The sequence below is a fragment of the Falco biarmicus genome, chromosome 4 (assembly GCF_023638135.1).
Source record: "Falco biarmicus isolate bFalBia1 chromosome 4, bFalBia1.pri, whole genome shotgun sequence".
NCBI lineage: Eukaryota > Metazoa > Chordata > Aves > Falconiformes > Falconidae > Falco > Falco biarmicus.
In genome coordinates, this window is record NC_079291.1 from 68,908,119 (window position 1) to 68,924,033 (window position 15,915).

The 15,915-nt window shown below is 54.3% G+C and overlaps 2 protein-coding genes across 3 annotated transcripts; both read right to left on the reverse strand.

Annotated features, from left to right (window-relative positions):
- Window positions 1-125: 125 nt before the first annotated feature.
- ARRDC2 (arrestin domain containing 2) lies at window positions 126-10,022 on the reverse strand. 2 transcript variants are annotated; one of them, XM_056337044.1, is made up of 8 exons: window positions 9,516-10,022; window positions 3,820-3,886; window positions 3,515-3,662; window positions 3,097-3,199; window positions 2,549-2,805; window positions 2,091-2,250; window positions 1,655-1,806; window positions 126-1,564 (listed from the first exon to the last, which is right to left on the reverse strand). In XM_056337044.1, exons 1-8 carry the CDS (start codon window positions 9,778-9,780, stop codon window positions 1,511-1,513), a joined length of 1,206 nt encoding a protein of 401 aa, XP_056193019.1. In that variant the 5' UTR covers window positions 9,781-10,022; the 3' UTR covers window positions 126-1,510. The 2 variants fall into 2 exon arrangements, with proteins under 2 accessions (XP_056193019.1, XP_056193018.1); XM_056337043.1 differs by lacking the exon at window positions 9,516-10,022 and adding an exon at window positions 4,857-5,176.
- A 125-nt stretch (window positions 10,023-10,147) lies between these two features.
- On the reverse strand, window positions 10,148-15,898 carry SAXO5 (stabilizer of axonemal microtubules 5). Its single transcript, XM_056337045.1, is given in 11 exon segments — window positions 10,148-10,341; window positions 11,531-11,701; window positions 12,253-12,338; window positions 13,260-13,344; window positions 13,346-13,462; window positions 13,681-13,799; window positions 14,142-14,257; window positions 14,347-14,441; window positions 14,627-14,730; window positions 15,299-15,643; window positions 15,646-15,898. Coding segments are annotated over 11 exon segments (1,491 nt in total). The 5' UTR covers window positions 15,833-15,898; the 3' UTR covers window positions 10,148-10,275.
- Between the last annotated feature and the right edge of the window lie 17 nt (window positions 15,899-15,915).

Sequence of the window (15,915 nt, forward strand, 5' to 3'; positions counted from 1 at the left end):
GAGCTGGGTGCCCATGGGGCAATGAAGCAAGGGGAGGGAGCACTCCGCAACCCAACAGCCACGTGAGCTGCACGGCTCCAGGCAACAGGAAGCAGACAGCAACAGAAAAATATCCAGGCAACATCTGAGTTTAAAGAATTTATTTCCAACAAAAATTTGTACAAAAAGAATAGAGACAAGAGTGGTCATTACAAAAGTGTTCACAGATAGGAAAAAAAAAAATCATCTGAGCAATCCCCAGCAAGCAGAGCGCAGCCACAGCACGGAGGCTAAGGCACGCTTGGCTTTGGTTGTGAGTGGGGAAACAAGCAGCTCCGCAGGCAGGATTGTCTCAGTGAGGGAATGCAAAGGTCCTCAGCACCCAAACTCTGCTCAGGTCACGCTGGAGCAAGTGGGGTCAGCCCCCAGCATGCAGGCTCCAGCGATTCTTGCTCCAACACCCGGCTCACCAGCTCCTACATGGCTGAGTGCCGGTTGCTGCTGTGTCCTCACTGCACTGAGGCCACTGACCCCTCTACGCATGCAGGATCAAGCCCATCCTGAGCAGGACTCCTGGCCCTGAAGGACTCCTTTCAACTCCACATCTCTCACCAGCATTTGTGGCTGCCACCAGCCCTGGACTGGGCTTCCTTCTCTTTTCCTTGGCCACCGGGGAGATGGCAGAGCGACAGCCTCCACAGCCATGTGGCAGCACCGCAGTTTGGGCGGGGGGTGGGGGGTGGGGGATTCAGTCCCATCACAGGGGAGGCATCAGCACATTGTGCCAGTTTGGTGCTGACACACAGCAACCAGCTTTCCTGTTCTGGGTAAAGAGCACCAAAAGAATGCCACAGATCACAGATTCCCCCAAGACCTCGGAAACAGCCCATGGAAGCCTTTTGTTTCAGTGGACTAGTTCAAACTGTTCCCCTGAAGGCATCACCAGGCTGGTAGCAAGGATTATTAGCAGCAGACAAAGTCTCTGCTTCATCTGCCCAGAAAAAGACCTTTGACTTTCTTAGGGAAGTGCAATCCTGGTGAGCCACTGCGGGAGAAGGGCTCCACCTGCATCACCATGGGACACAAAGCCCAGCAATGTTAAATTATTCTCTGCTAATCCTGAGAAATACCTCCAAGCTCCTGTTTTCCATGACAGGAGTTGTCAGAGCACAGCCACTGCAGGAATCTTGGCTCATGCTGAATATCCCGTTTTAACCCCAAAATCTTGGGGCAGTTCTTAACCCTCCGTGTCCTGCCCCATCACACATGGAGCCGCTCCACACCATGGAGTCTCACGTGTTCTACCATGCCCAAGTCCACGCCCAAGTCCACACCATCACACTTAGTGGCAGTCTGTAGGACAGTCACGACAAGAGCAGTTGAGGGCAGTGAGCGGAGCCGGGGTCTCGGTGCCGCAGGGGCTCTGGTCTCACAGCTGCCACGTCCCCATTTCCAGACCGAAGTGCTGTGAGGGTACAAGCTTTCATCCCAAGGGGTCGCCACGCTGTCAACTGCATCCCATGCGCTTCTCTCAACAGGTCATGCAGCGTGGACGGATGTTGTCTGAAGGGGGATTGGGGTCAATCTGCAAAGCCATGTTTAAAGTAAAAAATCTCAGCAGTGGGCACGTACCAGCTGCCTCCACCAGCCCTCCCAGCCCAGGGGAATTTGTTACCTCTGAATACAGCGGAGGTGGTCGGAAGCGAAACTCCTGGATGTAGGCAAAAAAGGGACCTTCTAGGATGCCACCAAGTTCACTGCGGCACGGTGGAGCCAGGCTCTGCTCAGCCTCCGGGCTGGACACGACCGCGGAGTATTCAGGGGGAGCTGAAGAGAGAAGAGAACCATCAGGGAACACAAATACTCTGCGTTCATGGGAGACACACAGGTAAAAGGGCTTCAAACCCACTATTTCCCAAACCCTCCCAGCTCCCTGGAGAAGGAACCCAGGAGATGCAGCACCACAAGCAAAAATTGAGTCAAAACTACAAAAGCTGGTTCTGGAGCAAGAAGCACTGTTGGCAATATGCTCTGACCCTTGCTACCCAGCACAGGATGGCCAGGGGGTTTTGAAGCACCCAGAAAGACTCCCGGGAGAGGGAGATGCTTACCCTCTGCCTGCTCCGGGATGGAGCTCAGCCAGTCCAGGTTGACGCTGTACTGGCTGCTGACGCTGGATGTGCGGCTGCCAAACGGATGCAGCGGGATGGTGCCGATGACAAGCGGCAGTTCAAGGAGCAGCTTGGACGTCCCAGGAATATCCACACAAACCTGTAGGAACAGGAGATGGCAGGAAAGCTTAGCTGCTGGGGTTTTCCCAGTCCGGAGGGGCAGGTATCTCCCCAGAGCAGTGGCCTCAGCTGGCCAGGAGAGAATTCCTGCAGTGGGATGCAGAGGGAGATGCAAGTGGTCCTGCATGAGCCCTTGCGCTGTGCATGAGTGGCAACGGGGAGAACCCAAGACCTCATACAAATCACCAGCCCCAAAACGGGCACAAGCACAGCTCTAGCGAGGAGAACACTCCACACCGAGCTGAGCCGCCTGCAATGCTCCTCACAATGTCCCTCACCTTCAGAGAATATTCCACCTGGATGATGCGGCACTGGAGGATGGATGGCCCCACCGGTGGGATCTTCAGCGCCCGCCCATGCCACACTTCCCGCTTCCCTGCTGCAATGGAATCACCAACGATGCTGGTCACCACCGACTTCTTCTGCTTCTTGGTGCCCCGAGCGATGAAGGTCTGAGTCTGGATGATGGCCGCCTTGGGCACCACCGCCCGGCTAGTGCAGTTGTCAATCTCAGCAAAGATAGGGATGACCTCACCTACCCAAACAAGACGCACATGTTGGAGGAGGGGAGACAGAGCTCAGATCCTGCCTCAAGGAATTCCTGCATAGGATCACCAAGGGTTGGTCACGCTATCTGGCACCGCGGGCCAAATCCAGCAGGAGTGTGTCCTGCAGAGGCTGCCCACATCAGCTGCATGCACTAAAGCTCTCTGACTGATTTTGTGCCAGAAGTCAAGAGCCCAGCTGACAGTGACCCCACGTGCCCTCCCACTGAGGGCCACCCCACGGCCTGCAGAGGTCCAAGGGCACCGGTATGTCATCTCACCTGGGGTGTAGCCTTTTCGGTCAATCTTGGCGGTCACAGAAACCTGGCCACGATTGCAGTACCAGGCACGAGCAAGTTTCTCCTTAGCACCTGCCTGGGGAGCCTGGAGAAATGGAAATGTAAGTTATTTAGTATGAATGGATGAAACTCAAAGCAAGCACCTCCCTGGCACTGAGAACCTGCCAGGGAGCATCAGCAACTTCTCAAGTATCTGATGCAAGATGCTGTCGCAATGCATTGAAAGTTTCCAAAAAACTAAGAGAGACAGATGACCTCTACCCAGTCCAGGTAACACCAGAAGGCACAAGTTACAGGGGGGCAAATAGTCCCTCTGCAAATCAGGCCTGCATTATAATGCCAGAGGGGAGGCAAACACCTTCCCCATAGGCTTCCCCGAGGTGGAGCCGGGGGAGCTCACCAGCAGCGCAGGCGTGTTGATGTCTATGGGTTCAATCACAGTGAACTCCTTCTTCACTTTCTTCACTGTCGACCAGGGTCTGTGCAGTTTGGCTTTCACCCAGTAGCGCACGCTGCCGTGCTTTCCCTCAAAGGAGGTAGCCAGGGTCCTGTGTGTAAGCAACAAGCAACTTAGAAGGGCTTTGCTGATAGAATCTCTTTTTTGAGGTGCCCCATCCCTGCTCCCAGGATCTGTGGCACACAGCAAGCAGCTCCTCTCCCTCTTTGCATTAAGGCAACAAAAAAATAAAAAAAATACCAACTTACTCAGGGAGCTGGAAGGTGAAGGGGAACTCGTGCCTTCCTGCCTGCAGGACAGTGACTTCACCGTTGTCTGTGGACAAAACAGATTTAAGACTGTTGGCTCCCTCCTGCAAAACTTCCTCTCTGGGCAAATCGGTGGCAGACATGTAGAGTACGCAGCTAGAGAGCAGCACGACGGCATGGGAATATTCCTGCCAGGGTTAAATGGCAGCAAGGCAGCTGTGACAGGACAGCTGCACACCTCCAGTGGGTGACGGGCACCCTCTGCTTTCCACAGGTCTCCAGGCACGCACCACCCAGCGACGCCTCCTCCCAGGGATGCCTCCTCGGAGAGCCGGGCAGCTTCCCTGGGTGGGCTCTGCTTCAGCCTGCACCCACCCTGCACCGTGGCTCAGGAGCGAGAGCCCAGAGATGCCCGATCAAGCCAGTGTGGCCAGCCAAGCCCCCTGTGCCCCCCAGGGTTTGCACCTCCATCCTGTCTGCATTGCACAGAGCCGCTGGGGTTGGAGGGGACCTCTGGGAATCATCCAGTCCAACACCCCCGGATCAAAGCAAGCTCCTGAACCTCCGCAGGGATTTTCCAACACTGCTCCCCTGCCAAGGAGCACCCACAGCAAAGGGGGAGTCTTGTGTGGGGCCAGTCCCTAAATGGGGTACCCTGACCAGCAGCAGGGTCCAGCTGTGCACCCCAGGACCCCGAGGAGGGACTCGGCATTTGCAGTGTATGCCGGGGACCTGTGTACCCAGTCCCCAGAGAGTCCAGACCCCAAGGCACCCCATGCACCCAGATTTCGGCTGGCTGGGGTGTCATGCACTCAGCAGCTGGGGTGTCCCAAGCACCCAGATTTCAGCTGGCTGGGGTGTTGTGCACCCAGATTTTGGCTGGCCGAGGTGTCCCAGGCACCCAGCCGGGGTGCCCCCGGCAGCCCCCCGCCCCCGTTACTTCGGCCGCGGGGTGTCGCGCCCGCCGCTCCGCTCTCCGAGCGCCCCGGGGTGCCTCCCCCGGAGCCGCCGCCCCGCTGGGGTGCTGGGTGCCCTACCTGGGGGTGCCAGCAACGTGTCGCGGTGGCTGAGAAACTCCACCTGGTCGCTGTAGCTCTGCGTGTAGGCGGTGCTGGAGCCGGCGCTGCGGGACTCGCTCCAGTGGACGCGGGCAGCGCCCATCGCCCGCAGCCTCAGGGCTCCCAGCCGCGCCGCCGCCGCCAGCTCCAGCACCACGCGGCCCGCCACCGCCTGCCCGGGGCTGAAGGCGGCCGGGGCATCCCCCCCCGTCCCCTCCAGCACGATGGAAAAGCGTTTGAGCCGATCGAAGAGCATGGCGACAGCCCGGCCCGGCGCAGCGCGGCCCTGCCGCCCCCCGCCTGCTTTAAGTGCCCGGCGCGCCCGGGGGCGGCCCCGGCGGGGCGGGACGGGACGGGACGGGGCGGCCCCGCCAGGCCCTGCAAAACAAGGCAGGGAGCATGTGCGGGCCGCCCCCCCGGCGGCGTGGGGCTCTCGTGGGGGCGTGGGAGGGGGGATGTTGGGCCCTGGGGCGGTGGGTCGCGTCCCAGCGCGGTTGCCCAGCGCCTCCGGCTGCCCACAGACCCCGATCCCGCACCGAGGGACCCCGATGGGTGTAGGGGCAGCGGCAGCCCACGGGAACGTGTGGGGAGTGGGGTGGTTCACAGGGCTGAGCACTGCCGTGGATAACCCCCTGGCTGATGCGGTGGTGCACAAGGCCCCCCAAAACCCCCCTCCAGCTCCCATCCCTCGGTCCCATCCCATCCACCGACTCCGTGTTCCAGAAGTGTTCCCAGGGTCGCAGCCAGCGGCTGTGCCAGGGGAGTTTCTTGCTCGGAGCATCAGCAACTTTCGCTCCAGGCCCGCATCCTTCCTTTCCCAAGAGCCATTCCCAGCACTCGGAACAGGCTGCAACTGGATCTGGGCTCCGGGCGTGGTGTGGCCGGGCCAACTGGCAATGAAGGGAAAACTGGCCTGGGCCATCCTTTATTTCTAAGAAATCCAGAACTGGCTCTTGTTCAGCTTGTGCAATTACAGAGTGAGCAACACATCTTCCCTGCGCTCTTTAACCAGGCGAGTGCTGCTTTTCTACCAGCCTGTACTGGGGTTTGCGTAGTGCCGCCCCAAAACCCAACAAATTACACCTGCGTGTAAGCACGGAGTGGGGACTCGCTCTGTTGGTGTCATCTGCTGCTGCCGGTGCTCATCAGGGTAAAAGCACGCAGGCTGAGCACTGGCGATTCTCTGGGTGGGCATCAGCATCAGCAGTGCCCTGAGATGTTGTAAAAGGATGGAGATAGGGGTCTACATCCCCCCCAAAAGGTTAATGCAGCTTTAGAAACTTCCACTTTAATAATGATTTCACATTTGCAGAGCACCGGAGCTCTCCACCCTAGGCACGGGCTGGGGATAAGACAAAACAGGCATTAAAAATGTTACTCAGCATTTGACTGCCGAAGTTTTGAGGATTTTCAAGTTGCTCCGAGCCATGCTGGGCAGGACCTGCTGTGCTGAATAGGGTTGATCTCAGCCACGGAAAATGAGCTGGGCTGAAGCCTTGCAAAGCTTTAGCTGTCTCCAAAGCCTAACTGGAATTGTCTGTCTCCCTCCCCAAGGGAAGCGGACCATGTTTTGTTTTATGTGCACGACCATTTTCTGCCACAAGCAAACATGAATCATAGCAGGCTGTAAAGGGAGAGGGAAAGAGGGAAGGAAGGCACATCACAGCAGGAGATAACGGGTGACGCCAGCCCTGGGAAGGTGCCTGGTGTCCCCACTGTGATGCACAGTGACATTAGAGGTGGTGGGGCTCAGAGGGGCTGGAGCCTTGGCCTGGCTGAGGCAGCTCCATCCCGCGGTTGGCATCTTCCTCCTCCCGCTGTCAGCACACACCCCTCAGCCCATGACTCAGCCTTCGCCCACGGGATGAGCATCTCTGCAAACTTCCCTCCCGTGTCAGCCGCACGAGATACCCACAGCTACCCCTCATTGCCTCCACGTGGGGTGGGAAGTCCCTCTCTGACATCCTTGGGACCCCAGCGCTGGGACAGGGTCTCTCCTCTCTCCCAGGACCTCCAGGTGCAGGGGCTGTGGGACCACAGCCAAGGGCTTTCCATTCAAGAATGCTCCTGGGTGCCCAAATCCAACTAAAACCCAGACCAGGCTCGGTGCCGGAAGGATCTCCAACTCTTCAGCCCCACCTACAGTCTGGCCAGTCTTAAGCTGGTCCCAGCAGGAGCTGACACCCTGCCCAGCTCACAAGGGGCTTCTCCTTTCCTGACCCGCTGCTTGGAACTTGGTGGCTTCTTCCCACTGACCCTGGAGCCACACGAGGGTCCCTGGAAAGCCAGAGACAGGGGAACGCAGCAGATAAAAAGGTGAGTCAGCAGCTCTACCCTGCCCCAATATGCGACAAGCTGGACAATGCAGAGCCTTGCCACAAGTGCATACTCCCAGCTTAAGGAATAAGCTCTGTCCCTCCTGGATTTGCCAGTGTTGCCTGTGCAGAAGGACTAAGGCGCTGATCGAGGGCCACCCCACGACCGAATAAGAGCCCTGATGTGCTCTTAGCACAGGTGCCGTAACTCTCCTCAGTGTCTCCATGGAAATAAAATGGCTTCTAGATGTTTGCCTCTCACCGGGGCAGGATCTACACCTCTGGGAAGTGCTGCAGGATCCTTGGACAGAAAAGAGCACTGCACAAAAGTAACGTACGTTTCTGAGGGCTCTCTCACATCACCTCATGTAAAAGAGTCCGGGGCTTTCCTTGCCTTTGCGCATTAAACCACTGTCTTCTCTCTTCCTGCTCCCTACCAAAGATGATTACACAATACACATTGAGTGGCCCTGCCATGCAGTCAGAACATCTTTCTTTCACCCTTTTTCTTGTCTCACAGCGCAGCACCCCGGGTGCCGGTGCTTGCCACCCTGCCAGGAAACTGCAGATAAACTCGCAGCTCAGGGGAAAGCAGAAGAGAGAGCTCTTATCGCTGCGAGCTTCCCTCCTCTGCACTGCCTTGTTACCATGGCAAAACCTGCATTTTTGAAGCACCAGGCAGACACGTTGATCTCATCGAGAAGCAACAAGAAGGGAGCAGTCACAGGGACCTTTGGATGATGGCACATTTTCAGCAGCCTCTCACCAGCTGACATCAGGAAGGTCCTCATGCTGCTGCCAGGGACAGAGCGGGACCCAGCGGGATCCAAAGGAAGTGATTTTGGCTGCAGAACAGCATCCTTCACAGCCCACAGCCTTTGCTCCCTTAAACACTCCTGTGATCACATGCCCATGTCCCTCTCAGAAAGCAGAAAAGGAATCCTCATGTACGGACCGAGACAATAAAATCCCAGCCCACAAGTTCTGGGAGGCTCTCTGCTCCCCACGTAGCCCAGTTCAGCTCTCCCCATGCAGTAAGCGAGGGCCAGAAACCATCAGCTCCAAGGTACCGCAGCGTGGGATGCTGGTGAGGCTGAGCAGCTCACACAATTCCTCCAGCCCCTGGCCAAGTGCTCTTCTTCAGATGGCTCCAGGGGCTTCCATCACACACAGTCCCAGCAGCAAAATCCAAACCTTGCTCACAGCAGCCTGTGGTTTCCCTACAGACATTCACTGTAGGGATAACGGGGGATAAAATTCACCCCGTAACCTTACAGCTAATGTGGACACCATCCAAACACTGCAGTGACCAAGTGCTCAGGGCTTTCTCTGCTGGGGTTCAGGGCAAGGGCTTGTGCCACACCCTTAATTGTAATCGGTGCACTTAGCACACCGGCAGCTGTGAAGGGGCCATCCTTAGGCACGGCACAGAAAAGCCACTGCTAAAGGACAGAAACTCCAGAGTAATGTAGGTGTTTGGAGCAGCTGGCAAGATACAGTCATGCAGAAATAGAGAATATGACCCCCCAGTGCAGTCCAGAGACAAGAACACCTCCAGGAAGGCAACTCACATCCTCTTTCCATCCATCACTCCAGTTTCTTCCTGCAACCTCTACATTTGCCAGCTAGGGGTAGCACCGCTTTCTGGGTTGCGCTTGGCCACTGAGACAAATGCCCTAAGTATGAGCAGAGTCCTACAACCATCTCCAGGGCCAGGCAGCACATAGCACTGTGTCACAGACAATAACAAGGCCATCAAAAGCAAGGAAAAGCCACAGAGCCATGCCTGTAACACTAGCACAGGAGGGGGGGATGAAAGACAGGCACTTTTATAAGGAAGGACAGAGTTAATGAGCAGATGGACAGCTGAGATTTCCCATGTCCCTTGGCTCTGGGTCATTTCATCCCAACCACACAAAGAATTCAAGTGGCTTGTCCTTTTGCAGTAGATCTAAGCAACATGCCAGCTGGACATGCGGTCCCAGCATCAGGAAACCTAAAACAAATATTTACTGAACTGCTAAGTGGTCTTTCCACACTTGTGAACAGACACTTCTATTTGCACTTCCTTGTGCAAACAGAACAAAAGCCATAACTCTTTTGTGCTCAGTGCTCACCAGCCCTGAGCTCTCAGGCAGCCTCCTAGAAACCAGTAGCAGAGAAGCCCTCGGAGAAGGTGAGAAAAAGGTGTCCAAGAGGGACCACCCTGTTTGGGTTGGTAAGCACCAGGGCAGAGGTTCACCCAGAGGGGGATGTCTGCAGCCCAAGGGGGTCCCAACCCAACATCCTGGAGCAGAAGAGCACCCCCATACCCCAGCCTTACCAGGGATGAGCTGGCAGCGGCGGTACAGGAAGGTCTGGTAGGCTGTGTAGTCACGGTAGATGATACTGAGCCCCACGCTGCTGCTCTCCAGCCAGTGCACGGCAGCGCAGCCGCGAGCGTACACTTCCAGCGCCCGTAGCTGCAGCGGGCTGCGTAGCTCCAGCTGCACCCGGCCATGCAGCAGCTCCCCGCTGCTGTAGGCACCCCACACCTGCCCATCCTCCAGCTCCACTGCCAAGCTCTGCACGCGCCCCAGGGGCTGCATCCCTGCTGGTCCCCCTTATCCAGCAGCTCCAGGAGGTCAGTCCCTGCCTGGGCCGAGGGGAGCGGGACAGGCAGCTGTGCAGCCCTCCAGGGAACGGAGGAAAGATCAAAGGCTACACCAAGATCCCCTAATTTATCTCTGCCTCTAACTGGCCTAATCTTCCCCAGGGCTGGACTGAGACCCTGCTTTGCAGTGATGCTTCAGCGTTGACCTCACATGCATGAGGCTGATGCTGTGCTGAGGATGGGCCCGCAGAGACGGGTGACGTGTTTTTAAACTGATCGAGAAATAACGTGACTTCATCTTATCTCTGAGTCACAGACACTGTCGACGTGCTACTGGTACATGCTGGTGGCTCTGTTGGCAGGGAGGGGTGTCACGCACCACCCAACCGTGCTGGCAGATTCCACATAGCTGGGGGAATCGCAGGCAGGCTGTTTGGCCCTCCCAGTTCAAGCATTCCTGGGGCATAGCTGGAAGGTGTGGGAGAGGAGTTTAGAAAATGAAGACCCTTATCCCAAAAGCTAGTTTTACTTTCTGCGTCTGAAGTTGCATCAAAATAAAAAAAAAAAAAAAAAAAGGAAAAGGAAAAGACAGTGAATAATTACAGGGTCCTCCCAGGAACAGCTCTCCCAGCCAGCTGTTCCACCAAAGGGTGCTGTTCACCATCTCCCCCCAACAAACACCACCTCAGGGTCACATAAAAGCAATGGGGCAGATCTGTAGCAGATGCAAGTCCCTGTTACTACACCAAATGATGTCATCTTGGTGTTTGAATCGAGGTGTTTGCAACGTAGCGACGTAAGATACCAATGTGAAGTGCCTGCGTGCATTTGCAAGACTTGAGTACGTGACTTCTTTGAAGTACACATGAGCAAGGACTGTCCCTTTCCTGAGAGACGCAGAATCAAATCCCAAGAGGAAAGCACGAGGGCTTGTGGGCCCAGCCACTGCTCACACACAAACTGCAGCAGTTGGAAATGGTTTAGTAACCCGCACTCAAATGCTGTAGCGCTGGCTCACAGCAGATGGGAATCAAGCCGATCTGCATCAAAAGGCTGAAAAGAGCTTGTGAAGTGGCAGCTGTGACTTTGCAGCAGCTGACCCTGCTCACTCGGCTGCCTGGGGAGCGGGCTGACCAGCCCACGCTGATCCCTCCTTAAAATACATATATCCCAAAAAGAGTTAGCGCAAGCTCAGCATTCAGGAAACCCATGTAAGTTATCAACTCAACAAAAATACACAGCTCACCTCTAAGAAAACAGCCCACTCATCATAAGCTGGGGAGAGCTACCTCTCTGCCCTACTGTTCACTGACCTTTGGTTTCAGGCCTTGACACCAAAATCCAAACAGATAATAAAGGAATATTTCAGCCCACACACAGCCCCGACAGTGCCTCTCGTTTTGCTTCTGATCTCTTGCCCTTTCTCTGAGCTTCCCCCTACTCCACCTGCTTCCTCCTGCCCCAGCGCCTGCCTAGAGGTGCTCCATGGGTCTTGCGATCCAGAGAGATGTGTCACCCACATCACTGCACTAATCTCCCAGTGTTTGTTCTTGCTGTCACAACACCTTCTTGTGTCCTCATTCAAGTCAAATTGAATTGCTCAAGAAATAAATGTTCCCTGTAATAACACATAGAGGGGCCAAGAGCAGGGCACCAGGATGGTAACATGATGTGTAGGGAGTCCGCAGTGCAGCAAGTTCTGGGTGGTCAGTGAAGAAGGGAGAAGATCACGGTGCGAAGAGCATCTTCCTCCAGGGACAGTATTTTTTCAAGGTTCCAAGGGGGACGCAACTCACTTGGGAGTTTCCCTTTTGGATTTCTGCTGGGACCCCTGGCTTGGACATGAACTTATCTTTCTGTTCAGTCCTGAAGCGATCCTGTGTCCTCCAGGGTAGCTCCAGGTGTGAGCATTTCAACTAAGAAGACAAAATGGCTTTCAGCACACGAGGACAGGGCTGAGGAAGAGGCAGGTGGTTACATGGAACCTGGCAGCCCCAACATCTGAGCGTTGTGCTGCTACCTGAAGGGTCACCCCCTGGGCAGCTGCGGTCTGTGCCTGCCTGCCTCCTCTTTTCTCTGGCAGCTGTACAGCCTTCTCTGCTGGTGGTGCAAAGAGATGTTTACCTTGGCTGGACGCCTCTAGCCATGCTGCTTTTCCTCCTCTGATCACCTGTGGGGGACCAGAATCACCTTCCCCCTCCCTCCAATATCCCTTGGCTTAGGGATTTGGTTGCATATCCTTCCTCTCCCCTCAAAGATTTTTCTCATCTACGACTCTGCTCCCCACAGAGCATTTACTTGAGAACTGAAGGCAGACAGGATTTGGTGCATGGCTTATCCCATCTTAGGTAGCCCAAGAGCAACACACCAAAACTGATGATGTCAATGGGGAGGCTATAGCTTTGCTTCGTATAAACCCACTTCCCCAAGCCGCCTTGTGGTAAATCCAAGACTACTAAGGCTATACCTGCTGTAGCATGTCTTCAGAGAGTCGTTGTTTCTGCTGTCTGTGTGGGACCAGCATGGCCTGTGTGGTTGTGACAGAACTTTCATCTGCTGACAGATGGAATTTAAATAAAAATTCAATTCAAGCCAGTAAATTAGGAGGCAACATCAGAAAAGCTTTGTAGTTTGACTTGCAGTAACAGATCTGTGTGTGTTTCCATTAACGAGAGGAAAAGGCAGGCTTTGTCATCAGCTGAAAACCTTTGCCTAGGCCGAAAACAATTCTCAGAGCGAAGAAGTAAATCAAGAAATTCACACAACAGTTGCAGGAATATCACTCCATATGCTAGTTATGGAACTCTCCAGAAGTTTGGGGCCAAGGAAAAGCTCAATTCAACTGTGATCTGTTTCACATTTAGTAAAACAAATGCCTTTAAAAACAGAAGTGACCTCTCTCTTAGTTGCAGAATACTGGCCATCAGAACCAGGATGCAACGTCAGAGGAGGATTTTCTTAATGTTTCCCATGACAAGCTCTAACCGCATCCCTTCCTGAGGTTGCATAGGCACAGTTTTTGATCAAAATCCTCTCCTTCATCCCACATACAAATGTAAAACAACTTTTAAAAACAAATGGAGCAAGGGAGAAAGATCAAGCCACTAGTTCTTGTCCCAGAAATCATTCATGCCACCTCAACATGCTAAACAGCACTGCATGATGGCAGTGAATGGCTACAGCTGGCACAGGCATCACAGTGGCAGGCAAGATGTCATCTGGGGAGGTGAAAGTGCCTGAGATTAGAAGCCACTGTGAGATCCAGCAGCAACATGTATAAGCATGTCTGTCCTGCCTGGTTTTGGGGTTACAGTCTCATTTTACAAAAGATGTGCCTTCCTGCCATTTCCAACACAAGATGTCTGGGCTGCCTTCCTTCCCAGAGCAGCAGGCATTGCTGTCCCTTGCACGGAGCTAGGAGAACCTCAGCAGGTTTCATCTGGCACCACAACAGTCTGAGCAACATGGCCTTACTGTGGTAGTTGAAGGGGATGTGGCTCTCACGGTGTCTCTTGCTGTCTGCCGTCACCCTCTGGCTCTGGCGGGGTGGCTGATAAGTGTGACTGCTGTGTTATGCTGAAGAAACAGGAGCCTGAATGCTCATCTCCCAAGCAGATGTTGCTTCGATGTTTCTGAAGTGGCAAGTCAGGCTTCGGTGCAAGGTTCCACCTGTCAGTCTGCAGAACACAAGAGCTGCTTTAACAGAAACAGGCTGTGGCTGAGGAAGGCACCCTACTGCACGGTACACTTTGCATAGCCCAGAGTAGAGTGTTGCCACACAGTGTGGGGAGGGAAGAAGGGACAACAACATCTGCTTTAGGTGCCAGAATAGTGTATGTAAAAGAAGAGAGGGTCTCCACCAGAGAAACACCTGCACAGAAAGCTGGGAACAGACCTCTGGGTAGGAGAGCTTCGTAGTAGTAGCACTTGCCGATGCTTTATTTCTCTCAGGGTCTTCATCGCCTCTGGGGATGGATGAGGCAAACATGTTTGGATGGGCAATAGTTACATGCTCTGGCAAAAGCAAGAGTGAAAGATGTCAGAGCACTCCAGTCTCTGAGCAATTTATAGCTACAGCATCTTCTCCTCGTGCACTAGAGCCCAGGAACGAATACAGCTATTTAACCTGCCAGGGAAGCAGAGTGAGGATGAAACAGAGCCTCACAGCGATGACACTGATGCTGAGTACGTAAAAACTGTAAAACATTAAAAACTTAAAATAATATACATATTATAGGAATGCATTATATCTTTAATTATATCACTAAACCCAAGTGATAAAACCTACTGTTCAGCTTGTTATAAACCTCAGCAGTGGACTGTACACGTTGCCTCTGTGTCACAGGCTTACCCTACCTGGATCGCGTACTGGGAAGTGCTCTGACGTCGAGGTGGAGAATCCGATGCAGCCATCCCCCAGCTGCAGGTTCATGCGGTAGATCTGCGAGGCAGCATGTTCCTTGTCATAGACTCTGCAAGATATCAGATATGAGCTGCTTCAACAGCAATGTTCATCAGAAAGAGCAGTTGCTGGGGATGTCTGTCAGGTTCCTGCTGATACCTGTGTGTCCTCTTGTCTGGTGCACTGTAGGCATGTTTCTGCTTGCTCACAGCTCCGCTGCTTCTGTGATCCCCAAAATTAATATGAGACACGTGCTGAAGGGGAGCCAACAGAGCTACAGAACAGCCACTTAAAGCATAACCCCTTTGTTTCCCCTCTCTGTCTTTCCATCCATCTGGTTTTCACTTGCACAGATCCCACCCCTTTCAGGACAGGGTTCAACATCAGAATGTGCTGCCCTTTCACTGTGTTTTGGTCCTCCCCAAAGTCATGCTGTTACCTTTTCACTTGGCTTTGCAGGTGGGGTCCATTCACCCTTAAACTGTGCTTGATAAGAAGTGTGGTAATAGGGTGCTCCAGCCTCATCAATAATGGGAACACATCCTGCCAAACAGCCAGAAGGGAAAATGTTATTTGTAAAAACACATTTTACAATAAAAAAAGTGTTACTTCTAAAAATACTCCATTTAACCGTAAAAGGAAATATTAATGATATTGAAGATGCGATATTGAGGCAGCTGCTTTTTCAGCATTTTACTACTGAATCTACTTCGTGTAATGAAACAGCAAAGCAATTAACACCATACTGCAGTAAGGTGAGCTGCAACACTGCAGAACATGGACACAGTGCATCAGCACCGATGTAGCTCTGGTGTGAAAACTGTGGCATCTGAGGATACAGCAAGTACAGAAGACAGCTGGAAAGGCTGCACAGCAAAAGCCTGGCTGGCTTTAGTTAGTGCTGTTAACCTGTGTTACGAGATTCAGATCGATTTACTCAGCTACAAAAAGAGAAAGCAAAATATCCAAATAGTTGTAACAGTGTTAATTGCTCACAGCACGACCCTGAGCCAAGGCACACAACCCCCCAGTGCCCAGGAAGCCTGCGCAGCCCCCCCGAGGACTGCAGGGAAGGTGTGTTGGGGACAGAGCAGGCTGTAAAACAGCTCACCCCTGTGCAAATGCCATGGCCTGGGAGGGGGCTGGATCTCATGTGCTGGGCATGAGGAGGTGTAGATGGATGTAGGGAGCCTTATTTTCTCTCTGTCTCCACAAGGGAAGTTATCCTTCCATTTCTTGGCTGTGGACTGCGGGTGTCTTTGAAGGGGGGTGGGAGGGCAGGGGAAGCTCTGCCTCATCATCGAGGTGAGGATGCGGATGCTGGGGTCTGCATGCATGCGGACATGTGACTTTGGGGGATCAGCCAGGGCAACCGGCTGCAAAAGCCTGTTTGGAAACGTCGAGCGAGTTTTCGAGCAGAATTCCTCACCGCCACCCCAGGACGGGCCTAGCGCCAGCCTCCTGCAGGGCGGCCGGCCGGTGCCGGCCTGTAAACCCCACAGTGAGGGGGGAACTGGGTGTGAGAAAATGGCTGACAGGCGCTGGCCGGCGCCCAGTGCTTGGTCCCCAGCTGGACGTGGGTCGCCTTCAGGAGGGGAAGGCCCGCGAGGGGCACCGGGATCATCGGCACGGCGTAGGCCGCCATCTACCAGCAAGCGGGAGGCTTCGGGCGAGCTCCAGCAGCCACCAGGCCGCGTTGCCACGGCGACGGCTCCCCGCCTTCCCGGT

Bases quoted from the DNA above. Each gene is read 5' to 3' on its own strand.
- ARRDC2 (XM_056337043.1), bottom strand. From the start codon at position 5,133: ATGCTCTTCGATCGGCTCAAACGCTTTTCCATCGTGCTGGAGGGGACG. The intron at 2,806-3,096 runs GTGAGATGACAT...TTGTTTGGGTAG, and splicing joins CCGAAAAGGCTACACCCCAG to GTGAGGTCATCCCTATCTTT. The intron at 2,251-2,548 runs GTGAGGGACATT...CTGTTCCTACAG, and splicing joins AGGTGGAATATTCTCTGAAG to GTTTGTGTGGATATTCCTGG.